Source organism: Eutrigla gurnardus, assembly GCF_963514095.1.
Source record: "Eutrigla gurnardus genome assembly, chromosome: 4".
In the NCBI taxonomy this organism is placed as follows: domain Eukaryota; kingdom Metazoa; phylum Chordata; class Actinopteri; order Perciformes; family Triglidae; genus Eutrigla; species Eutrigla gurnardus.
In genome coordinates, this window is record NC_139918.1 from 16,847,385 (window position 1) to 16,874,695 (window position 27,311).

Genomic DNA, 27,311 nt, shown 5'->3' on the forward strand with positions numbered 1-27,311 from the left:
AGCTACATTCATGGGAAGTTAGCTAGCATAAATGCCGGTTGTTAGCATCGTAATAAACTAGCAAATTTGCCACTTTAAAACTCGCAAATTTGCTAGTTTTAAAGTCACAAATTTGTCACTTTAAAACTAGCAAATTTGTGACTTTTAATCTCAGAATATTGCCCACCTCTCTCGGCTCCGTTTTTTTTTTTTTTTTTTCGACAGTGGCCCTAATACGCCGTCGTATGTTACACAGTCAGTTTTCCTTGAACTGTTTTTTTTTGTTTTGCAACATGTGAATTTCCCCAACAGGTAGATGATGATGCCGTCTGCCCACAAATGCGATATCGCAGATTACGGACGTAAGCGAAGATATTATCTTCACAGAAAATTAGATTGGATGAAAGAAAACACAAGAACAAACAGGTTTAATCTACACCTGCAGGAGTGCTTACTGGATTTCATAGCGCTGATTACTTGAATCACCTCAACAGGAAGCTCGTCCCAAGAAACGCCGTCAGCTACTTTATATTTAAATCGCATTAAGTCATTAAAAACTGGAATCATTGATATCTGCCTTTGGTTATTTCTATTTTAAAGCCAATACGTACTTCCCAATCATGTCATCCTTCTGTCATTACCATCATGTGTCATCTGCTGGTTAACTGTGTGTTTTGCATCCCATGTTCATAAATCTGAGTCAGTTTAGCGTGACCTAGATGCACTATATGTTTTTTCTTGCTGCAGGAACACACAATGTCCATTACATAAACAGACAGGAAGGGAATGTCAGCTGGCTCAGGGAAAGACACAAGCATGTTTTCCATGTTTTTTCTGCCTCAAGATGGAATATTCCGACACCAGGCTTTTTCTAATACGGCAGTTTAAATCAAGGTGAGCATGGATAATTAATGCGTTCATATACGAGGGCATCTGCTACATGTTCAAAACTCATTCTCTCCCTGGAAGTCAAGCACAAAAAATGACATTTTCCACACTTCACTGCCGCTCTGTTCTCTTATGAAATTAAAGTCTTATCTTCCAAAGCACTAAATGTCTCCCTCCAGTTCACCCGCTGACCAGACTTCACTTGAAGTGCTTTGCAGTCGAGCAAAAGTTAATTTTGAATTGCAGGAGAAATGTCACATAACACTGTGGGTCATCTGTTCCACAACCTGGTTTAAATGTAAACCAGTACTTGTGTAATAAATCAAACTCTGACAGAGAGGATTTTGAGCTTGTTTCCAAGTATTTTCAATGTATGTAAAAAAAAATATATATATATATATCAGCTAATCCAAAACATTTATTAAAGTAAATCAGCTGACAAAACACCATCTGCTGATGAAAATCATGTGATATGATTGAAAGCTCTAGAACAGCTACTAAATGGACCTGTACTGTCTCCAAGGTCAGAATGACAGAATTAATGAGAAAAACAGGATCACAGCACACAATATATATGTTAATCTACAAAACCAATGCGTATTAGGCATCAATATGCAATGAAGTTAAACTGGGTATTGTGGTCCGGCCGAATCGGTTTCTAAGGTGCAATTTCCATAAGAAAATCTACTAAGAAAACTAAAGGTTTAACCCGTTTTGATTTGTTTTTTTACACATTTTCACGCTTAAGGAGGAGAAACATGTCTACTGCAATCAACTCCGTCCATTCAAAATTAAAATCCAGGGAGTCATGGACATACTCACACCAGCCGATGAAGAGGAAAACCCACTTTCTGAGCTTGTCCGTTGAATAAGTCATTACAATGGCTGTGTGAAGGTAACACCCTTCAACAAACATCCAGAAGAAGTTCGTCACCACAAAGTAGTTGTATATCGTTGTGATCAATCGACACCATGGCTGAAAAGAACCGAAACGAGACTTGAAGTTACTTGTAAATTTCAATAGAAATACTTGATACATAAATTGCATCTCAGTGTTAATTTCTTTATATGGTATATTATATGGTTACCTCGTTGCTCTCGTGGATGTTGTGGTCGATCAGCTGAAGCAAGAACCACATCACATTCCTCAGTATGAAGGTGGTGATCAGGTTCCAGTGGATGATGTTTCGTAGACATCGTATGCTCCTATAAGGCGGAGGCAACACATATGAATAGTAGGCCTTTTATTATACCGTGTGTGAGTATAATAAAAGACCACAGACAGAGGTTCCATTATTACATGCAAACAGTTTATTAAATCAATTTACTAAGTGTATGCAGATGGATGAATGAAAACTACCACTGGATCAGATAAAATGTGGTGATTTTCAGTTCGAGAGTCTTTTTTTTCCTAAGATTTCCAGGCCGATTAATGGATGTGCGAAGAATAAACATCTGTGGGGAAAACGCTGTATGTGTACATTGTTTTGATGAAATCTAAAGAGATTTAATCTCGTAACAAACCATCCACTATGTTGGGCTTTAATCTAAAGAAATCAATACTTGAGAAGCCCACATCGATCGGACGGTAATGCCCAACACAGCTGAGGCAGTTCAGCTTGTGTTCTAGGTATGTGTGTGTGTGGTTGTGTGTGTGTGTGTGTGTGTGTGTGTGTGTGTGTGCGCGTGTGGTTGTGTGTGTGTGTGTGTGTTGAACCAGCCATAGAAGAAAATGGTTTTGAAATGCACATGATATCCTGTCTTAGTGCTCCAGCTGAGCTGCGCTGCAGAGATCTGTTCGTTTGACATAAGTGAAGTTAATGATGAGCAGTCCGAGAACATTACGTGAATTTCCCTGATTGTCTTTTTTTTCTTTATGAGGTCTCATGCATACAGAACACATTTAGATAGGGACTATTTCTGTACTCGCCTTAAGCACAAGAAGAGAACGAAGGCCACGACGAGAGCTCCCACAGAGATACAGTGACCCAGGTAGTTGATGATCAGCGCTACTTTATAATGCATCGGATATTTTCTCTGTAAAGACAACACGTGAATCACTCTTTGAATGCAACTGCATTAAAAAAATAAAATAAATACAAATTATAAAAAAAAATCTGTGCACACAGTGAATTGCTTTTTTAGGTTAAACTAAATGTCTGAGACACTTCTGATTTCACACCGTACAAACATAAAATAGAGCAAGGCCCAGAAACTCACATAATCACGAGACATGATGTGAGGTAATCAGGCCGATACTCATTATATGCAGTACATTACTGTTACAGTTTGGCCTCGGGCTTCGCTCACAGGGACACAGACAAGACTGCAGTTATGTATTTGTTAAGCAGTCTGGAAACAAACGTTTAAGCCGTTTAAATAGATTGCGTGGGGGGGGGAAGTAAAATACACTTCAATAAGCAGTCAAAACGGCACAATTCTTTTGCTGGGTCTGCTTGGCATTTGACATAATTATGATGAGTTTCGATTTATTTATGATGGTAAACAGATTGCTAACAGAATGAAGGACATCGCAGGACTGCTCCTGCGACGCCACACTAACCTTCTCCTCCAAAATGGGTTCGCAATTGGAGTAATTGCTCTTCAACGCCCACGTCCCATTATCCATGCATTCCCTGTAAGCGCTCCCTGCAAGAGAAGAGTGAGGAGGGTGAGACGAGGCGTGGAAGTATGGCATTGTTGCAGACAATGATCATGTTTAAAAAAAAAAAAAAAAATTGTTGATCTCTAAGATTTGTACAAATCTCCCATCTGCGTTCAATATCAGACGCTCCTTTCTTGAAGGCGGTTATTTGCCGTGCCAAGGTTGGTAATAGTGAAGTGTTGGGGAAAACATCTTTTTGTTGTTTCTCAGAGCTCAGTCCAAAGTTGACACTTCTATCTGTCAAGAGTCGTACACAGAATAATAATTCAGCAATGTTATCCACGGCGGGGAAATTCAAAGCCTCTTACTCTTGTCGGTTTATTTGCATATATTTTAAAACCCGCTTTCCGTAATCAGCGTTTGAATTGAATGTTTCCATTTTCACGTTCGGCAGATCCTTTTTATCTCTGACACTGAAAACGTTTCAGGAGTCGGGTGGAAATTGCAGCAATAAACGTGTAAAAGCTTATTTAGGATTTATTGTCAACCACTTAACGTGATCATTTGATCCACTCCGATGCTAAAGTACACATCACTGGTGTAGGTTTCCTCATCTGTGATTCATGCTATGAGCCATAAAAGATTACACAATGTTTTCACAGGTCATCTGGGTGTGAATGTTCTATTCAACTCCACATGCACTCACACTGCTCGGCATTATTTCATAAATATGTGCATAAGTTGTTTCCAATTATTCAGTTTTTCCTGTGAGTTAATGAGTCCTCAGGCCACTGTGATATTACTCCAAATGTATGAATGGATGATTGAATGCATGTGTTAGTCTCAATGTTCAGAGAGTTGCATAATTCTTACTTCCCCCCTCACTCATCCTGTCTCAAAGATGCCTTCAAAACAGCAAAACAATATGTTGGCAAACGAGGAAACACTCCACCTCCAGGCAGCAGCGAAGCAAGGCCCTCTGCGTTCAAATTAATGTTACATAATGTGACATTTATTTGGAGAACAGAAAACTGCTGGTGGCAGCTGGGGACACAGACGGGGTTCACTTACGGCAACACTTACTGTATCGGGACAATGCTTTGTGCTGCTCATCAAGGGACAATCCCAGTTCTCAGCTTTGCGTAGGCGCGGTTGAGTACAGTGGTAAATCAGAGTCGGTTAGATCACTGAAGGACTTGATTGAGTGGGACATATGTCCCCTGAGACGTAGTACAACAGTCACTTGTAATACACTTTAAAGCGCACTGTGCTTGTTTGTTTGACCTTGCGAAGAAAATGCCTCTCCGTGTTCATTGATCAATTGCTATGTGGCGTTTATGGATTTCTTGTGCAGGATGCGTGATGGGATGGATAATGCTTCATGCAGGGTTTAACATGAATACGGCTATGGAACAACTGCAGAGCAAAGGCTTTATCGTCGTTTAACAAACTAAGATTATCATTTATATTTGCAGATGATGATGGCTTATTAGTGTGAAACCCATGACCATTTAAATACGGATTAACAGCATCCATAACAAGAAAGGTTCACGCGGTACATTTACATTTACATTTAGGGCATTTATTAGACGTTTTTGTCCAAAGCGACTTACAATAAGTACATTTGTCGAAAGAAAGAAGCCACAACATATCCTTGCCGATAAAGTAGGAGCTAAAAAATAGAAACAAGTGTTAGGTCCTTGTCTGAGTAAAGTAGTAGCTGTTCAGCAAGGATACCTTAAGAACAACAGTGCTATGATCTAAGTGCTAGGTAAGAACATAGAAGTAGAGTAGAGTGCAGATCTCCGCCAGTTGTGTCTCCAATGAACACTACTGTAATGTTTGTTTAAATAAATACAGCCAACATACGGGTCGCTCTCCTGTCTAGAACTGAAGTCACGCAACATCTTATTTAAGATGTTGGCACATCTGTGCAAGCAGCGCCTCAGTTCCGCTTGGTTGAGGTAATGTTTTGGGAAAATGCATGTAAATGTGACGTTGGTGATACTGAATAACTGCGTCTCTAGCTAAAGTGTATAGTTCCATAAGCTGATAGCTAAACACACTGTCCAAAACAATAAAAGTGAGCAAACTGTTTTCCCATATATAGTCTATGAGTATCCCCACCACCTCTGGCTGCAAGGTAGAGGCTTTCACTGCAGTTTTAGTGCAGCAAAATGTAAGATTAGCTGTGGACAGACACAGGGGTGCACTCACTCACTCACGGAGCAGGCAACTGCATGATTCTCCTGACAGAGAAAAAAACTACATTATTACAGAATAAATGGGATGTAAAATCAGCCCAAACACAGTTTTCACAACCTCGCAACCCAAGGGTAGTTCTCAGTAAGAGCTCAAATTAAAAAAAGCAACAAAATGTGAACTATATATGTATTATGTGTATGTGCGTGTGTGTGTGTGTGTGTGTGTGTGTGTGTGTGTGTATCTGAAATCATCATAACTTTTTTATGTTATCTAACTAAAATTACAGTAGCAGCCCATTTATAACTTCTCTTGTCTCTCCAGACAACAATTTTGAAACAAACAGTGATGTTGCAGAAATCGAGGAGGGGGAGCAGGTTGTGAGTTTTGTCCCTGTGAGCTGTTCCAACGAGGCGGGACTAATTCAAGGCACTGGTGCAAGGAGAGCGCATTTCTGACCAACCATCTGTGCATTACGCATGATAAAGCTATTCTCCTTTCGTTACAGTGAATTATATTCACACGGCTAAAATAGTCGTGAAGCGACTCCGTTTCTCTTGGGTTTGGGCTGCCATGTGATGTGTTAACAATGCTGGGAGCGACCCAACACGGACCACGCGGGCAGCGTGTGAAGACGCACATAAGAAATACAAAAAATACTCGCTGCCAGCATTGCCAGCGTCCTCCGCCAACCACACTGCCAAGCGTTCTCGCTTTTCTTGCATGCGCAAATACATACACGCAAACAAACAGCATATGATTGCCAAGGGATTTGAAATATTAGAAGCTTGTTTGTCGAGATAAATGAGAGAAAGGCTCTTAGGATTTATTCATTTAGCTTGGATTGGGTGTTCATGCATAATACGTGGTACATCAATTGGGAATTCATATAATTAAAGATTCAGTTATTAATTGAGTTGTACATTTTTGATTGTTTCTGAAAGACAAAACCAAACGGTGTGTTTTTTGTTTTTTTGTCTGGCATTTGATTACACTGTGCTTTAGTTTGTCATCTGTGTTACTTTTGAGCCAGGAGGTCGGTTTCTGAATGGATCAATGAAACAACATAATAAAAATAAGACATGACTGCTACTCTCTGCCTCCTCAAAGCACAAAGCTGCTGTTGACAGCTATTTGCAAATTACTCGTTTCAGCTGTTTTGCCAAATGTTCAGTAAAACCAGAGCCTTATATTCTGATGAGTTTCAAATTGTCGTGGAGATGAAAGGCTATGATGTATAAGAATTGAACAGCTCACACCTGAGCCGCTTACAGCAGCGGCCCTTCCAGCGTTATGAAATTTGGTTTTGTGAACTAGGCCTTTACTTAAAAGCACGGGACTCTCACAGCTCATCGTGGTTTGATATTTCATTCAGGCAGCAGGAAACGGAGCAAAGCTGCTATGTGACATCAGACAATACAAACACTGATTTTGTATTTTGATTGATAGCGTGAGGGAATCACGATTTGTCTTTGTAATACTGAGGAGTTCTCTGGAGCAGAGGTCTTCAACGTTTTTCTGGCCACGGACCCCTCGGCTTATAGTGACCCGGTGGAGGGACCCTCTATTACATACCGTAGAAAATTGTGTTGCTTATTGAACCCGGCCAATCATAATAATGTGTAGTGCAGCCTATAGTGCCATTTATAACAGTACTTTGTAATGATGTATGTATACAATGCAAAGCCATTACAATAATAATTGGTTACAGATGAATCTATTATTGTAATTTTATATATTCATCACAATGTCACATTAAAACAACAATTAACATTTATATTTGCGTAGTAGATGTTGTATCAATATTATTGTGTATTTGTGAACATATTTTACATTTTGGAAGAAAAAATGCCATCCATCCATTTTCTTCCGCTTATCCGGGACCGGGTCGCGGGGGCAGCTGCCCCAGACACTTCCCCCAGCTCCTCCGGGAGGACCCCAAGGCGTTCCCAGGCCAGCCGGGTGACATAGTCACTCCAGCGTGTCCTGGGTCTTCCTCGGGGTCTCCTCCCGGTGGGGCATGCCTGGAACACCTCCCGAGGGAGGCGTCCAGGGGGCATCCGATGCAGATGCCCGAGCCACCTCAACTGGCTCCTCTCGATGTGGAGGAGCAGCACCTCTACTCCGAGCTCCTCCCGTGTGACGGAGCTCCTCACCCTATCTCTAAGGGAGCGCCCCGCCACCCTGTGGAGGAAGCTCATTTCGGCCGCTTGTATCCGGGATCTTGTTCTTTCGGTCATGACCCAGAGTTCATGACCATAGGTGAGGGTAGGAACGTAGATTGACCGGTAAATTGAGAGCTTCGCCTTTCGGCTCAGCTCTCTCTTTACCACGACGGACCGATACAACGACCGCATTACTGCAGCCACTGCACCGATCCGCCTGTCAATCTCACGTTCCATCCTTCCCTCACTCGTGAACAAGACCCCAAGATACTTAAACTCCTCCACTTGAGGCAGGAACTCCCCCCCGACCTGGAGGGAGCAAGCCACCTTTTTACGGTCGAGAACCATGGCCTCAGATTTGGAGGTGCTAATCCTCATCCCGGCTGCTTCACACTCGGCTGCAAACCGCCCCAGGACATGCTGGAGGTCCTGGCTCGAAGGAGCCAACAAGACCACATTGTCTGCAAAAAGCAGGGATGAAATCCAGTGGCTCCCGAACCAGATCCCCTCCGGACCACGGCTGCGCCTCGAAATCCTGTCCATAAAAATAATGAACAGAACCGGTGACAAAGGGCAGCCCTGCCGGAGTCCAACATGCACCTGGAACAGGTCTGACTTACTGCCGGCAATGCGAACCAAGCTCCTGCTCCGGTCATACAGGGACCGAACAGCCCTTAGCAGAGGGCCCCTGACCCCGTACTCCTGAAGTACCTCCCACAGAATGCCACGAGGGACACGGTCGAATGCCTTCTCCAAGTCCACAAAACACATGTGGACTGGTTGGGCAAACTCCCATGAACCCTCGAGCACCCTGCGGAGGGTATAGAGCTGGTCCAGTGTTCCACGGCCAGTACGAAAACCGCATTGTTCCTCCTGAATCCGAGGTTCGACTATCGGCCGAATTCTCTTCTCCAGCACCCTGGAATAGACTTTCCCGGGGAGGCTGAGAAGTGTGATCCCCCGATAGTTGGAACACACCCTCCGGTCCCCCTTTTTGAATAGAGGGACCACCACCCCGGTCTGCCAGTCCAGAGGCACTGTCCCCGACTGCCACGCGATGTTGCAGAGACGTGTCAACCAAGACAGCCCCACAACATCCAGAGACTTGAGGTACTCAGGACGGATCTCATCCACCCCCGGTGCCTTGCCACCGGGGAGCTTCTTAACTACCTCGTTGACTTCAGCCCGGGTAATGGGTGGATGAACCTCCGAGTCTCCAGCCTCTGCTTCCCCAATGGAAGACGTGTCAGTGGGGTTGAGGAGATCCTCAAAGTATTCCTTCCACCGCCCGACGATATCCCCAGTCGTAGTCAGCAGCTCCCCACCTCCACCGTAAACAGTGTTGGTGGAGGGCTGCTTCCCCTTCCTAAGGCGCCGGATGGTTTGCCAGAATTTCCTCGAGGCCGACCGATAGTCCTCCTCCATGGCCTCCCCGAACTCTTCCCAGACCCGAACCTTTGCTTCAGCGACCGCCCGTGCTGCAGCACGCTTGGCCTGCCGGTACCCGTCAGCTGCCTCGGGAGTCCCCCGAGCCAACCAGGTTCGGTAGGACTCCTTCTTCAGCTTGACAGCATCCCTTACTTCCGGTGTCCACCACCGGGTTCGGGGATTGCCACCACGACAGGCACCGGAGACCTTACGGCCACAGCTTCGAACAGCCGCGTCAACAATGGAAGCAGAGAACAAGGTCCATTCGGACTCAATGTCCCCAGCCTCCCTCGGGATCTGGTCAAAGCTCTCCCGGAGGTGGGAGTTGAAGACCTCCCTGACAGAGGGTTCCACCAGACGTTCCCAGCAGACCCTCACAACGCGTTTAGGTCTGCCAAGTCTGTCCAGCTTCCTCCCCTGCCAGCGGATCCAACTCACCACCAGGTGGTGATCAGTTGACAGCTCAGCCCCTCTCTTCACCCGAGTGTCCAAGACATACGGCCGGAGGTCAGATGACACAACCACGAAGTCGATCATTGACCTCCGGCCTAGGGTGTCCTGGTGCCATGTGCACTGATGGACACCCTTATGTTTGAACATGGTGTTCATTATGGACAAACCGTGACCAGCACAGAAGTCCAATAACAGAACCCCACTCGGGTTCTGATCGGGGAGGCCGTTCCTCCCAATCACGCCCCTCCAGGTAACACTGTCGTTGCCCACGTGAGCGTTGAAGTCCCCCAGTAAAACAATGGAGTCCCCGGTTGGAGCACTCTCAAGTACCCCTCCCAAGGACTCCAAGAAGGCCGGGTACTCTGCACTGCCGTTTGGCCCATAGGCCGAAACAACAGTGAGAGACCTATCCCCGACCCGAAGGCGCAGGGAAACGAACCTCTCGTTCACCGGGGAAAACTCCAACACATGGCGGCCGAGCTGGGGGGCTATAAGCAAGCCCACACCAGCTCGGCGCCTTTCACCGCGGGCAACTCCAGAGTAGAAGAGAGTCCAGCCTCTCTCAAGGAGTTGGGTTCCAGAGCCCAGACTGTGCGTGGAGGTGAGCCCGACTACCTGTAGCCGGTAGCGCTCTACCTCCCGCACTAGCTCAGGCTCTTTCCCCCCCAGTGAGGTGACATTCCATGTCCCCATGGCTAGAGTCACCGTCCGGGGATTGGGTCGCCGGGGCACCCGCCCAGGACAGCCACCCAAATCCCACCGCACTGGCCCCTTCTGAACCCTCCTGCGGGTGGTGGGCCTACAGGAGGGCGGGCCCACGTCGCTCTTTCGGGCTGTGCCCGGCCGGGTCCCGTGGTGTTTGGGATCAAATATTTCGGGGACCCCCTACTGTAACTCTGCAGACCCCCTAGGGATCCCGGACCCCCTGTTGAAGATCTCTGCTGTGGATTACTCTTTTAATCTTTGGTTTCATAATATAAACCCATTTACACGTGTATCTTATGTATTCTTTATATACTGTAGCAGGGCTGTACTTTAAAGGCATATTCAGAAGCTCTTAATGACATGTGGATGCATTCAATCTTAAGAGCAGCTTTAGAAGAAATGCTGTTAGAAAACACTCTTAGCTTGAGAAACCTGCCCCATATCATTCAGTGTCGTCTTCTCCCGTTAATAAGACTTTCCATGACTTCATACAAAAAACCCTCGTGCTTCCTGAAGAGACTATTCATTACATTCATGCTGAAAGACAATAAAGGAAAAGCATGTCTCCCAGATAAGTGAGTAAAACTGTTACAACAACTACTATCTCATCACTGAGGAGCCACTTAAGCGCTGAATATTTGTTAAAAAGGATTATATAAAAGCTTTGGGGTCATGATTTGTTTTTAAATGATCAAAATAGCTCCACAAATTCGGGTTTTCAGATCTCCAAGTTTTGCCCGTATTTCTAACGTAACCCAAACACATATCAGAAGACACGTGTGAAATATTACAGAATCATATATAAAAGCAGGGAAAGGCACTGAAACTGTTCTCTAGTCTCCAAATATCACAAACATAACCCAAAAGGCCTGTTGTTAAGATCATCAAATGTGCGTCTCCAGCGAGGCTAACCTGTCAGCACAAGCATGCCGACATCATTAACATCCAACCGTTCCCGAGCCCTTGATTGAACCGAGTTTGATCAAAAACTACACGGCAGCTAAGCCACTTCACAAAAGCATTACACCATTTGCTCCGGCACACATTTTGTCAGCGGTGCTGATCCTTTTTCAAAGCATAACAAAGACGTTGCTCCTCCGGCATTATCAGTGAACAGGATTAACTAAAAGGCATCTCTGAGGTTTAGATACTGAAAGCCCAGTAGCACATGAAGACAAAGTATTTAAACTTTGCTCTGACTGTTGGATCTACCAGTGATCAGCAATTCATTGCTTAAATATGCTAAAAGGAAAAGCCTGTAAACTCAGCATGCTGCTTTTATTTAAAAGAAATCAGTTTTTTTTTAGGGATTATGTACTAATAACGATGTCCTCGGCGTAGCTCCAGGAAAATTGTTGTTGCATTGAGTGGCACATACAGGAAATGTTAGGAAAGTTGAGGATTTGACAAACCGTGCTGAATATCGTCTTTTTTGCTTTTCCTGTTAAATGTTGACGTGCGCTCTACAGGGAGCTGAGCATTTCATCACATTTGTGGCTCAGAACTATTACTGACAATTTTACTAGAAGCTTCTTGTAGTTTAAAATACAAAGTGTGGATTTTGGTTGGATACACTTTTAAGTAAGAGCAGAAATGCCACTGTTGTACTGTTTCCACGGCGACTCTGAGCCTCTGTGTCACGCTCTTCCTCCCACGGATGACAATGGAGATGGCAGGTGGAGATGCGGCTCCAGAAATGCAGCAACATGTTTTAAAAAGAGACATTTTTCAGGGTGATTGGGTCCTGGACCACCCGTAGGGACCACCAAACCACACAAGCTATGGTCAGCCAATCACTAAAAAGTCCTTCCATGCTGCATAGAGATTGCAGGGACATCCACATCTTCAAAAGAAAAAAATAATAATTAACAGCCTAGAAAAACACGTTATCCATTTCACGCAATTTCTCATGAGCAAGGTCACTTCCATGGCGTATGCATTTCTTTTGTACTTCCTTCAAGGAATGTAATGAATAAATAAATGATCTTCATTGTTAAATGTGTCTCTGTAAAAAGCGGGGGGAGAGAGAGAGAGCTACTGACAGCCACGACGAGACGCAACATGTAGAAAAACGGCTCAATCACACAGATTCTTATTATCATTCTCTCACTGTTATGTTTGTCCTGATTTGTTTGATTTTTAAATTGCAAAGTCGTGTTCACCTCAAGGGAAATGACACTTATGTTCCCCGGGATCCGGGTTTATAATATCATGCAACAATCTTTGCAAATGGAGTCAAATCCTGAAAAAAATCATCCAAGCGTATGAAATGTTAATGACTGACGGCTCCATTACAAACCAGGGATTACATGCATCAGTGGTAAAGTAAAAGATGTGTCTCAAACGGAGTCTGCATACCAGTCCAGCTGGATTGTTGCACTGAAGCAGTGTCCACGTGAGCTCAGTGTTTAGGCTAATTACTTCTACTTCTACTTATTAGAGCAATGAAGCATACAAATGAATGATATGCATGTGCATTTCCTCTCTATGTTCTACTGCCGATCAAATGTTCAATTCTGGAATGCAAGATAATTACAAATAAGAAAGTGTTTTGTATTTATATGTCTCAGCTGTCTAAGCTTTTCACTACATTCAGTCTACATTCACAACATTCACAACATTCACACACTGCTGGCAGAGGAGACACCTGCCCACCACGATCTTATCGAATCTGACTCATTCACACACCAATGGCACAGCCTTCGGGGATCTTATTTATTATTTATTTCTTCTTGTTAACTATATAAATGTCAGAATTGAGTGAACAATGCCCATTTTTTTTTATCTCCAGACAAGGTGATGTCTATTAATTGCTTGCTTTTGGACAATAGTTACGGTAACCAGACCGTTTGTCCAGGATTATCCTGATTTCAATGACAATAAAATAATTATAATAATATGAGTAATGTAATCAATCCCTATGTTTTGTTGTAGATGCACTCAGCAGGTGTGCTAAATACTTAAACACCTGTCCCCCATCCTGGTGATAAGGCCCATGGTACATGCACAAGTGCACACATGTGCATTTGGTGGTTTGAATAAATGGTGACCCTACCAAAAGTCTATAAAATGTCCAGTTTTCAATGATGTGAAACAGACGTTAGCATGCTGACATACTAAACTAGGATAATGAACGTGATGAATATGACCACCTAAAAGATTGCATGTTAACATTACCTTTGTGATATCTGGTTATTAACATTACCTTTGTGATATCTGGTTATTAACATTACCTTTGTGATATCTGGTTATTAACATTACCTTTGTGATATCTGGTTATTAACATTACCTTTGTGATATCTGGTTATTAACATTACCTTTGTGATATCTGGTTATTAACGTTACCTTTGTGATATCTGGTTATTTCCAAACAGCACACAGTGAATTTAGTGTCTGTGATTAACCCATAGTCCCGGGAGCCACCGGCGACCCTCTGGTTCCCGAGCCAAGTCCCCACTGACTCAACTACTTCTGCCCCACTGAGGAGGCAAACTTGCGGAAATGATTCCATTTTACAAATAATATCGCTTATATTTTTTTGGGGGCCAAATTTGAACACCCCTTGGAAAAGGGGTGTTCAAATCTATCGGCAGATGAGTGTGAATTTTTATGTTCCTCTCTGCTGGGAATTTGATGAGATTTTCTGTCTCTTAACATATCAATTGTAGAGCTGGACCTGAATAATGATTTCCCCTGTGAGGACAGAATTATTACACCTTATTCATCACACTGGAGACGGTTCATTGAATTTCATAAAGGAACTGACGGGATGGAGCGTGATATACATACATGACATAGGTTATATTGTATTACTTGCTTCTGCCCCAAGGTTGCGTAGTCATTACAGAGATTGGTGAATCTAAATATCCCCCTCTGGAAAAAACATTAACCTGAAATGAATTGTTCTATTAGGATGTGCTAAGCAATATTCAGATGTATAATAGGCTGATTATTTTCAAGAAGAAGAGAATTGAAAGTGAAAATAAAGCAGCATTTCCCATTTGAATTCAGGGTGGGGGTTGTATGGAGTTTGTTCTTCCAAGTAAATCATGCGTTTTGTTTAACAGATATTAAAAATGTCTCTGAAGAGGAGAACATGTCAGAGGCATGATGTACAGCTCATGGTGAGGATAGTTTTTCATATTAAGAGAGTCATGTATGGCTGCGTATTACCGGGTGAACAATATGACAAGTTTAAAGTTACAAAATCGACTTTATATTAGAGCTGCAATGATAGTGGTGTCGGATAATGGGCCGATACAGCTGGATCATGTATCTGTGACAATAATTGATTTGTTGTAGTTTGAGTTAGAAAGTGAGGAAAGCAATGTTTAATAACGCCTGATGTTTCCTTACACATAAGTGTGGCATACAGCCTATTAATTAAACACTGGTCTCTGATCTGAATACTTTGCATCGGCCGATACCATACCATGTACGGCTTATATTTGGGCTGAAAAAGTCATTAATACCAATATGTGAACAGTTTTAATGCTCAACAAAAGCCACGCTAAATAGTAAAAAGCAAACGTCCATCACAAACATGAGTGGAAATACTATATCCAACCCACATTGAGAAACTGGAACCAGAGAAGTTTGGGATTTATTCTCTTTGTAAGATTCTACAGCCGTGACTGTGATGCTGTAGGCCACTTTGTTATAAATGCTAATGTCAGCAAGCTCTCATAAAGACGCCTCTGTGCAGGGAACACCAAGTATTGCTGAGGCCGAGGCTGAGAGGAATGTCATTATTTTTGCAAGTAGGCGTACTAGAAAAGATTTGATGACGATCACCAAAGTGGAAAAGTCAACAGATGAGAACTTCAAGATTATGTAAATTCAGAGTTAAAATGGTCAGAATACAAGAACATTCACCAGTAGCCATCATAGAGCGCTGATTTATTTCAGTGGACTGACATGGAGCCATGTAGGGAGATGTCTAGAAATAACTAAAAAGCATTATCAAAATGATTCTGATGCTCTTCTTTGTCTGGGCCCTTCACCATCTGATTGGATTAGTTCTAAATCGTTGTGGAGCGGCGCGGAGCTGGCATCACTTCTAATCTCCTGCATGGATGAGATGAGACTCCACTGTTTTGTCTCAGGACTGAAGCGCTGTGCAGTGGAGTGTCGTGCATGCCCGTCATAACCTCCCATGGCATAGATGCACCCGTTGAGTGCAGTGACGCTCACATAGCAGCGGCGGAAAAACATGGGCGACACCTCATGCCAGGTTTTTCAGCTGAGATCGAACCTGCACACGCTGTTGAAATACTCCAACCCGTCGAAGCCCCCAACGCATTAGACGTTCCCATTGAGGAAGGCGGTGCCATGGTAGGCACGAGGACGCTCCAGGTCGTGTGTCAAGCTGATCCAGTCGTTCGTGTGGACGTTGTAGGCCTCGGTGCCGTCAGTCGGATCACAGCCACTCCAGCCTCCGACGGCCAGCAGGATGGCATTTGGAAGGCGACGACGGGCGAGATGGTTGTAGACATCAGGCTGGTTTTGCATGACTTCATTGGCTTCCATGACCCTGGCTGGCAGTCTGTGTTGTTATTCACAAGCCCATTAGACATCACATTGATCCTCACGTACTCTGTACCCATCCAGGCCAGACGCACCTGCACAGAGAAAACAGGACAGAATGCTTGAATTGAAGTTCATGGACGGCAGTACTTTAGGCCAGTCCTTTTATCCTACCTAACAAAATCTATTCAAAATGTCATCATTAAGATGTTTGCAACTGTGATATCTTCATTTTTGTTAAACAACACATTCCTTGAAAAGCTCAAAACGAACAATGTGTAAGTTTATATGTGTGCATATGTTGCAGACCTTTATCAGTTGCTGCTTCCTGAGTGTTAGTGAGGATTAACAGCATACAGCACCAACAGTATGTGGGATTGAGTGCAACTGGTGCAACACCCAGTGCAACATGTGGCTCACTGATGTCTTTTTAATAATGTTTTGGTAGAGCAATGGAGGTCTGTGACTCCAAGGAATAAGCTATATTTGGCTTGAGATACACAGACTTGACAGTAGGATTACTTTAGTGTCGGTTTTGGTCTTTTCATGGTATTTGTTGACAGTGAGAGCAGGACAAATGATTTCACTCTAGAGGTGGCCCTACAGACTACTGTTGCAATCAGGATGAAACCTCGGAGAAGAAATCTAAACATGTGACAGAAAGTCATCGTACCTTAAACAAGAGTACAGCGATGTGGTCTTTCCTTTCTTCGGGTGCGTGGGCGATCCAGCGAAGGACGGCCTCATACACAGTCCTCTCGTTTCTCACTCTGAGGTCGTCTCTGTTGAGGATGGCGGTGAGTTGCTGCACAGAGAGCTGCGGGAACTCTTCAGAGAAAACGAGCTCCTCAAAGCGATCAATGATAAAGCTGTAGGCCTTGCGGTGCAGTTCAGGGCAGAAGCAGACGGTGGTGAACTGAAAGATGCCGATGCAGTTCTCTGGGCAGAGCTGGCTCCCCAAAGTAAAACACACATTCATTGCCCAAAATCTGCACTCACTCCCTGGTATTACACCGCTGCCTTATCTCAAGGGCAAACACAGCAGGTAGCCCGGGAACTAGTTAGCTAGTTAGCCTGCAGTTGACTGAGTAAAGAGAAGTCTGAGCTCAGTTCACGACATAATGCTGTGTTAAAGAGGAAATGTGTGCAGCAGTGAACAGTAGGTGAGAGCATTGAGTTGATAAATGGCTGCTAAATACAGCGGCTTCTGATTAAACAGAATCCGAGAAGTGTTCATGAAGAGGCGGTGGAGAAGAATGACTGGAATCAAACAGATTACATCAAATTGCTTGAACTTATTGGCCGGAGTCGTTGTGGTGGTCTTCAAATAGCTGGCTAACCGCTAACCGACAAACATCTCAGGAGTGACATCACACGCAAAGGACGTGGCCACTCACCATGTGAAATAGGCCAAGATCCATTTCAGGAAGAAAACACCAGGCCCCAAACAGCTATAGATTTATTATGATGTCAAAATATGAAAATATGGAATTATGTTAACTTTCTAGTATTTTTTTCTTCGAGATGAAAAGATTTGGAAGATCATAATTAGGCTTCATCTTTTGTTTGGGGCTGAAGCTGCCTTCAAACTCGACATCAGTCAGGAAAGATTGTTGCCATAAATTTTACTCGACTGAAGGCATGGATGAAAGTTGAACCAGTCCTGTAGCTCCGCTGCACATTACAAGCATCACACTGTGGACAGCTGCTACTGAAGGGATCTTGGGCAACTGTCAGTCCATCTCCTCTCGTTGAGCAACAAACACTTAATCTCTCTTAAAAAGCCTTGAGTGACGACCATGAAAGCAGACAGGCCCACGGAGCCCGAGGAGGAGTCGATGGGTAACTTCTACCCACAGCTGAGTCTCTCAAGCTTCCCCTGTTTCCGGCCCTCAGGACACATTAGAAATAACTAACATTTTAGGTCATAGATTAAAATGTTTACCCCGTGTGTCTCCTGTCAAAACTCACAGCTCTGCTGAAGTCAGCAGGCGAGAGGAAATGAGCAAAACGATGAAGTGCTGCGCGTCCGAGGCCCTGAGGGAATCTAAGCAGCCAAACAAGGAGGATGGCACATCTGGATAACGAGACCGTATTATACCACAACATTACACTGCTAAAAACCCAAAATCACATTTTGGAAGCACTTTATCCAGGTACGATCACTGCAATAATATCAACAACAGCAACAATTCTACGACTGAGCACCATTAAAGTCAAGCAATTCCCCTGTATCAGTCCTGCAGACTTTTATGTAATAGTGTCAGAATGAAGAAATTTGACAATTTCGGGGGGGAGCGTTGGTGCTGCACTGGATTCCATTTTATTTAATAAAACAGGTTAGGGAAGATGACACTTTTGGATGAATATTGAAAGTCAAGTCTCCAGTGAAGTGTTTCAAGTCAAGTCTTTTCAAAATGTTATTAAGAAGGTAAGCTTTCTGCTTTGAGTCGCCAAAAGTCAATAATGAACATTCATTTCTATCACTTCTACTGTTTGTCACACTTTTGTTGCCTTTGGTGCATTTAAGGAAAACAAATGCCGTTTCCATGGAGATTTTCTCATTTATAAAACACCAGTGGCAACTAGAGGGAGATGCATCTCCAAAAAGGAGACGTAGAAGAATTATAAGGATTATACAAGTGTTGTTGATCCATCCTTTGAGTGTTGACGTGTGAAAACAGCAATTTGGTTTGAATGTCTTTTTTTAGGACACAGCGTCGGTAAGCCTAGTGTCATTTAGAGAAGCGTTCAACCACGAGGGAGACCTTCAAGGCTTCATGTTTGAGACAAGAAATGTAACAATCTTCATGCTTTGAGAAAACAATGGAAGGTGTGACAATGTCATCTATTCTAAAATATCACTCAATATATATTGATCGATGATGGTCGAACAAACTGGGAAATGACATGTCTTTTCTCAACACCACAAACGAAATGGGAAGAGCTTCATCCTCAACAATAGTAACCACTGATAACTATTGCATGGGGGCTTAAAACACGTCCAATTCGTAAACTGTATTTATTCCCAATCCCAAAATTTTTTATAAAGGTCACCAAATACATTTGCAGAATTCCTTTTGAGTCTTTGGCTGCGGTCGAATAGTCTATTTTGCTTAGGAAGGTTCCTAACTGAAGAAGTGACCCAGAAGTAAACAAGTGGCCGCCATGATAAGACCCGTTCAGATTCTCTAAATGCAAAGGAAAGGAGCTCCAATGCTTCCTTTCAGAGCTTAAAGGAGATTACGCCGACCCACAATTCTTTGCAAGAGCAACATTTAAAGTGCCGCACACCTCGGCCGTTCAGGAACACAAACGATATGTGCATTTACATATTTAACAATTATTTTCATGCAGACATATAGTAATTGGAATTGTGTTGATAAATGTGTGTGGACAGTGATAATGATTGAATGGTATTTTTATTTAAATCATGTTACGTTTGACAGAAACAAACGGTCAAACAGGAAGGAGGAGCTACTGGAACTGAAGCCAGTCAGTGAACGAGCTGCTTATTAAACCAACAACATGGGGAGAAGTGGACGATGTGCTTTTTGTAGTCCATTATTGTAGTTTCTCCGGCGGAGACGCACGTCAATCGCCGGTGCCGATCATCAGCTGTCAATCATCAGCAGCGTTACAATGACGTAGCTTAGTGAAGGTCCGGTCGGATTCTCTGAGCACCACGGCCATCTTTTCCTAAATCCTTTTGAGTTCTCCTATCGCCTTTCCTTAACCCTGTGACGTTTTCTCCAGAGGTCGGAGTTAGGAATAGGAGTTAAGACCTAATTTTTGGACTATTCGACTGCAACCTTTTATTTTAGATATATACAGTACACATTTAAGCCACATGAAGGAGCCTGACTGTGTGTATTGTTCTGACAATTTTAGTCGACTTACTGCATTGAACATAATAGCAAAGGTTAGCATACATTCTGTTTATTCTGATGAGAGGAAATGGGGGAAAAACACATGTATTTGTTGATCTCATTTATAAAGTATTTAGCCCGTGTATATGTATAAACCAGAGTTGATATTTATCAAATCTCTTCAAAATTCAATATAAGCGTAATATGCGTAAATGTTTATTCGTACAAATTGGCTCTTCTCGTGATTTAAAGATAAGGCTAATTGTTGATTTGGTCACAATGGAAGCAGAGGCTAGAGACTCGGAGGTTCATCCACCCATTACCCGGGCTGAAGTCACCGAGGTAGTTAAGAAGCTCCCCGGTGGCAAGGCACCGGGGGTGGATGAGATCCGCCCTGAGTACCTCAAGTCTCTGGATGTTGTGGGGCTGTCATGGCTGACACGTCTCTGCAACATCGCGTGGCAGTCGGGGACAGTGCCTCTGGACTGGCAGACCGGGGTGGTGGTCCCTCTATTCAAAAAGGGGGACCGGAGGGTGTTTTCCAACTATCGGGGGATCACACTTCTCAGCCTCCCCGGGAAAGTCTATTCCAGGGTACTGGAGAGGAGAATTCGGCCGATAGTCGAACCTCGGATTCAGGAGGAACAATGCGGTTTTCGTCCTGGCCGTGGAACACTGGACCAGCTCTATACCCTCTGCAGGGTGCTCAAGGGTTCATGGGAGTTTGCCCAACCAGTCCACATGTGTTTTGTGGACTTGGCGAAGGCATTCGACCGTGTCCCTCGTGGAATTCTGTGGGAGGTACTTCGGGAGTACGGGGTCGCGGGCCCTCTGCTAAGGGCTGTTCGGTCCCTGTATGACCGGAGCAGGAGCTTGGTTCGCATTGCCGGCAGTAAGTCAGACCTGTTCCAGGTGCATGTTGGACTCCAGCAGGGCTGCCCTGCCCGGAGGGGATCTGGTTAGGGAGCCACTGGATTTCATCCCTGCTTTTTGCGGACGATGTGGTCTTGTTGGCTCCTTCGAGCCAGGACCTCCAGCATGCCCTGGGGCGGTTTGCAGCCGAGTGTGAAGCAGCCAGGATGAGGATTAGCACCTCCAAATCTGAGGCCATGGTTCTCGACCGGAAAAAGGTGGCTTGCTCCCTCCAGGTTGGGGGGGAGTTCCTGCCTCAAGTGGAGGAGTTTAAGTATCTTGGGGTCTTGTTCACGAGTGAGGGAAGGATGGAACGTGAGATTGACAGGCGGATCGGTGCAGCGGCTGCAGTAATGCGGTCGTTGTATCGGTCCGTCGTGGTGAAGAGAGAGCTGAGCCGAAAGGCGAAGCTCTCAATTTACCGGTCAATCTACGTTCCTACCCTCACCTATGGTCATGAACTTTGGGTCATGACCGAAAGAATAAAATCCCGGATACAAGCGGCCGAAATGAGCTTCCTCCGCAGGGTGGCGGGGCGCTCCCTTAGAGATAGGGTGAGGAGCTCCGTCACACGGGAGGAGCTCGGATAGAGGCGCTGCTCCTCCACATCGAGAGGAGCCAGTTGAGGTGGCTCGGGCATCTGTATCGGATGCCCCCTGGACGCCTCCCTCGGGAGGTGTTCCAGGCATGCCCCACCGGGAGGAGACCCCGAGGAAGACCCAGGACACGCTGGAGTGACTATGTCACCCGGCTGGCCTGGGAACGCCTTGGGGTCCTCCCGGAGGAGCTGGGGGAAGTGTCCGGGGAGAGGGAAGTCTGGGCGTCCCTGCTCAGGCAGCTGCCCCCGCGACCCGGTCCCGGATAAGCGGAAGAAAATGGATGGATGGATGGATGGTTTGTCTTTTTTTTTTAAAAGTAGGTCCTCTGGAAAAAACAAGTTTGGGATAAACCCCTGGGACTTGGTGTGCAATCACAACGAAATGATTGCTACACACATGCTGACCTGAATTTTGACTGACTAACCTCTTAGTCAGTTTCACTGTGGAGAAGTGGATCAAAGGTTTTCAAGGGGCTTCATTTACTGCAGGAGAGGTCTACTTTACAGAGCGTTTTGGTGCAATCACTGGAAAGAAAGTAGGCCCTAGTTGGATGTGAGAGATTCTGCACATAGAAGTGAGCTGCATCAGGGAGAAGAGTGTTTGCGTGGTTTGGAAATGTTAAACCGCTAAAAATCAATACATATCATTAGGTAATGCTGGTGGTACACATACAGTAAGCTTTTGACAAGTGGAAGGATTTCTTTTAATTCCTTGTATTAAATAATGAATCCAATGATTGCAACTACAGCCGTGTGTTTTCTTGGCTGTTCTGTGCAGGTTTTTTGGTGCTTTTTGACACAAAAATCCAACAAGGATGCTCAAAACATCAGCGTGAACTTCGAGAAAAGCATTTCATTTTCATGCCTGATGATGACCTGTTTATTCACGGCTCTATTTCCGTTTTGTTGTTGCTTCTGGAAGACGAGGTAGGGCTGCAGAGTCTCACTTCTAATTTAAAAATAAAGCATCAAGCTGCATCACCATGCAGCAGCTCAGCTCCCCCCTCTGAATCTGATACACGCCACGGCGCCCATGTGTCCCGGACTTTATTAATCCTGATAAGAGAATCAATAAAGTTGCATTGTACAGGCGGCGATCCCGACTTTGAGCTTCTTCGACTAGAAAGGAACACCGTGTGCTGACAGGATGTCTCTTCGGTGACAATGAACAGGGACACGCAGGGGATGAGGTGAGTTCTCCAAAGGAGGACGCGTGATTCACCAAATGATTCGAGTTACGGAACGGAGAAGGAGGACAGGTCACCGAGATACGGCTCGGATTTGGAAAAAAGCGCGTCGCTATCGTTCATCTGGACATCGTTCCGTCTGGCCTGAGGCTGGGCTGGAAAACACGTCTGTCGGCGGTGACAAAGCAGTGACAATGACTGACCTTAAATCCCATCCGGCCAACTTTGCTTCAAATGTGGTGATGTGCATGTCATGTAAACCGAAGGGCTGAAAAAAAGGAACCAAAAAAAGAAAAGAAAAGGCATACAGGGAGGTTTAAAAATGCATAAACCTCTTAAGCCACTCGGCGTGGATATTAATATTTATATATACTTGAAGAAATGGAGGAAGAGTTTACAGCTCCTCACCTGAACAGGCGTGTGGAACCTCCGATTTTTTGTACATGTACGATTTCGCTGACGTTAAACGTACTCGGCAGTGTAGTACAGGAAACGTGCGCGGTGACACCCGGGATAACATTTATGTCCTCCAGCGTTCAAGACTGGAACTACAAAGCACAGGTTCCTCTTGTGTGTTAGTAGCTGCACCCTGGGTCAGGCTTTTCAAATATGCAGGCCGTTAGCATTAAATGTTTAGCTTGGGGACGCTGCAGGGAGGCAAATGGAGGAGAGTCTATTGTTAGTCCCATAGGTCAGTTTGAGTATGTGGCCCAAGTTAATAAACACACGTCCAGGCTATAAAACAGTGCTGAAGCTTTCTATCATGTCTCTTGTTACAGACGTTTTAATTAACACCTGCCCCGTGTGATTCTATAAGGCCTACTTCTATTCTTAGTCTGACCCATTTTGCGATTTAGAAAATTGTATTCGTCCGTGGCTGAAAATAGGTTCCTGCTAATGTGGCCCAGCAGAATGAAGACGCTTGCCTCCATTGTCTCAGGACCCGTGTCTCTTTATTATAAAATCATGCAGCTTCCTGTGACTTCTTAAGTATGAATTATGCAATTAAGAGTTTTATAAAGGCTTCTCTGCTGTTCCAATAATATTATATGAATTAAACTTTAATGTGGAGAAAATAAATTCAAATCTGCTTCAACTTCAACTGTGTTTTGTCCATTTTTCAAAAACATATTTTATAAAATACGAGTGAACAAGAGTGGGAAATACATTAGCACTATTAGTAAATAGTTGTCCTTGTTGATGCGAATGTGGAGATGGACTATCGACCTATAAAGTCTCCCACTGCATTCAGAAACAGAATCTTAGTGTGCATTAGAGAGGAATGTTAAACTGCTCCTTTAACAGATACCTTACCTCTGCACCCCATCAGCGTGCCACAACTAAACACATGCAGTAAGTGCATGCCAAGGCTGAGCATAAAATGCTTAAGCACTTTACGCTGCCGTCTCATCAACCTCCACCAAATGCTTGTATGCATCGATGCCATAATAGTCAGAGATGCTTACACTCTCTCACATGATGAAAAGCTCGTTAAGGACCTCATTGCAGCGACTTCTCACCGGCCTCTTAAAATCCCTGTTTCTTTTCTTACCTGTCAATCGATCACAGGCAGATCAAGTCTGCCTCAGTGGCTCTGATCCAAAATTACATGATGCAAAAGTCTACTTCCTTCCGCTACACTGGGGGCAGACGGGTCCCAAGACACAGCAGCCAGCGTGTGAAACACACCGCAAAATACTTTCACTTATATGACTGCAGAGTAGACCAACCGTCACATCGATTCACATCCCTCCCTACTTCGTTCCCTGCCTGAAAGCTCTTAATGTAAAATGCAGAGCTCTAATGTAGTTCATGTCAACCTACCCACCAACAGGGCCGCAGAGGTACTGCAGAATAGTTACATTTAAAAAAAAAGAGAGAAAAAAAAACAGTTGGCAAAGTGTACAGGAACATCTGCGCTGATTATATTAGGAGTATTATGGGCTGGAAGGTCAACATGGAAGCCATCTCCAAAGGTGATTGAGAAGGACCAAGCTAAGATCCTGAGGGACTTCCAGATCCAGGCTGATAAACTGATGATGGCTAACCAACCGGACACCGTGGTGATGGAACAACAGAGGACAGTAAATGCAGCAGAGCACAATAACAATGACGTTTAAATGAAGAGACAAACATGTTTGGCCGGACACAAAATGCATCAGATTTTGAAACAAAAAAGTCAAGTGGGAGACAAGTGTCCAACGCTGTGGATGTGATTCATGATGGCAGGAAGTGAAGGGTTGAGGGCAAGCAGCATATATTTTGGTCATTCCAGCCGACAGTGACATAACACATATTTACAACCTCATTTATTCTTGTTTTTTTTTCATCATTCAGTTAGAGGGCTTAATGTTTTTAACAATCAGAAATTGGCCTCTAATGGACAATTAAAATAAAAAGGATGATTTCAAAATCCAATCCGTGATAAGAGTAAGTCGACACTTTTAATAAAAATGACCTGACTCATGGCTCTACACAAGGGTACAAAACATCTGTCAGTCAACCTCAGAAGTGCAATCTGTTCAGCGGTGTAATTTCATTTTTTCCCTTTGATCCTTTTACTCAAGCTTTCCTGTTTGATTCCTCAAACCTGTTAAAACCGCAGGGGGCTACAGACATATCGCAATTATATCAACACCTCCAGCAAAACCAAAACGCCATTATACTCCTTTTTTTTTTTTTTTAATAAAATGCTTTCACTGCAATCTCACCATAATGTATTGTCTTCAGCCTCTAAATTATTAAAATCCGCAGGGGTGTCGACTCATGAAAAAGCATGTTGCGTTGTCATGGCATATGATTGCGCTTTTCCCACACCTAGTGGATAAAGCATCAGGCACGCCAACGAGTACTGAGCACCAGCAGAGCAAAGGGTTAATCGCTGCAGGAAGAGGCAGTGATTAGGGTGTGTGTGTGTGTGTGTGTGTGTGTGGGGGGGGGGGGGGGGGGGGGTGTACACTGCTGTACCTGTGTTAGATGAAAAAGTCCAGCCTGTGCACACTAACAATGCCACTCTGAATCCCTACTCTCACTCCTTTTATGAGGAGACATTTTTTGACATTGCTTTCTGAAACGAATGCTGCTCTGAGCAACTTTAACAGTCTTATGATTAATACACGAGTTGCATAACGTGTGACAGTGTTGGTGTGCTGGGGAGTTGTGATATGCTGCTCTCAGCGCTTGGTAAAGCTGTTGGCTGATACAGATTGGGTTCGGAATTGCTCAGTCTTTCAAGCCAGCAGATATCTAAAAACAACAACAACAGCCTTCCAGCTTATTGTGGAAGGAAAAAGAACCCGGCAAGTTTAGAAATATCAGCGTTGAAACCACAGATAAGAGCCGCGACTTTGGCTGCAACTTGATGCCGAGGCTCGATGCCGAGGTGAAGCTGATTAAAGGAGAAATGGCTGCACACTGACTCCCAACCAGAGTTCCCTGTGGACCCACAGCAGTCGGCGCTCCATCAGGTCACCGTAACAACCAACAGGATGATGGGCTCTGTGATGGGTGTGGGTTATGGTGAAGTTAAAATGACATAAATTCTGCCCTTTGGAAACGCCTGTGGGTCAGATGCAGCAGAGCAGATGTGACCTTGTGAACTCAGTCTGTACCAGATTGGGTGGCCGGGAAATGGTGCTGCCTGGCCGACAATCCTGTTTGTTATAAGACAGCAGAGTGCAATGCATGCTGGTCTGCTAAAGCTGCTGTCCATATGTTTGGACAGAAATGAATGGATTTCTTCTTTTGATGATTGAATGATCATTTCTGTCTCTGATTGTTAATTCCCATTTCATTGACGGTGCATTTTTTCACTAAAGTTTTGGTGTTTTTTTGTTTAATAAAAAGAAAAATGAAGTCCACTGTAACTGCAAACAGCACATGCTCAGTCTGATGCAGCTGTTCCAGTATCAGCGAGATCCGCTGTCACCACAGCTCCTCATCAGAGCAGAGGGGGGTCAACATCAATCAACACGAAACGTCAGCAGCACTGGAAGCATTTGAGCCAAAAATAATATTTTACTTTCACCCTACAGCCTCATCTGCACGGGCCGTTTGTTTACATATAAAAACTGTGTTCAGAAGAGAACTTACTGGTTGTGTTGTACTTCACCCCGTTGATGTACTCGGGGCAGGGTCTCTCTACGATCCTCCCGGTGCTGCTCCGCGGCCAGCAGGTCCCGATCTCATCGGTGGTCGCGTTGCAATATAAACCTTGGGGAGGGGAAAGAAAAGTAGAAAAAAAGACGCTTATTTCCATCACCCAAGACACCAACACCTCTCAATGTGGAATATGGAAGCAAGCAATTCCATCTTACCGTCAATGCTCAGCAGTGACAACGAAGCGTTTTCCAAAAAAGTGTCTTGGAGAGCGTCTATCAAACTACAGTTTAGGTCCCCGAGCTCCCCGAATATGATCTGATAGATGGTAGCATCCATAGTGCGAGCCGCCGCTTTGAATGGTGGGGGGAGATGAAGTCCGGGTCGGAGCAGGGACGGACACGCGGAGCCCAGCGGTGATCGTGGGCTTGTGAATGTGAGCGAACGGTGATGACAAGTATGGGAGCCCGGCGCTCCCGCTGGGAGCCGCGCGTCTGACCAATCAGAGGCGCGCAGCCGCTCATCCGTCCACGCGCTGCAGCGGCAGCCAGGTGAAAGAGAGACGAAGCACCGGACTGACACATCGTTGCTTTGTTACCCCGCACACCTGCGACCTACCTCTTCTTTACACGTGCAAAGTACAACTGTCTCAGGGTCAGTTTCATCTTCCAGGCCCCACCAAACTGGCTATTTAAA

The 27,311-nt window shown here is 44.6% G+C and overlaps 1 protein-coding gene across 2 annotated transcripts in view; it reads right to left on the reverse strand.

Annotated features, from left to right (window-relative positions):
* LOC311011707 (corticotropin-releasing factor receptor 2) overlaps positions 1-27,005 on the reverse strand; it is a 34,464-nt gene extending 7,459 nt beyond the window's left edge. Inside the window, exons 1-6 of one of the 2 annotated variants that reach the window (XM_084006821.1) lie at positions 26,834-27,005; positions 26,610-26,729; positions 3,431-3,516; positions 2,798-2,904; positions 1,956-2,073; positions 1,690-1,843 (exon numbers count right to left, since the gene is read on the reverse strand). In XM_084006821.1, the coding sequence (XP_083862947.1) occupies positions 1,690-1,843; positions 1,956-2,073; positions 2,798-2,904; positions 3,431-3,516; positions 26,610-26,729; positions 26,834-26,954 (706 nt within the window). In that variant the 5' untranslated portion in view covers positions 26,955-27,005. The remainder of the gene's footprint in view (positions 1-1,689; positions 1,844-1,955; positions 2,074-2,797; positions 2,905-3,430; positions 3,517-26,609; positions 26,730-26,833) is intronic. The other variant, XM_084006820.1, reaches the window with a different exon arrangement.
* Between the last annotated feature and the right edge of the window lie 306 nt (positions 27,006-27,311).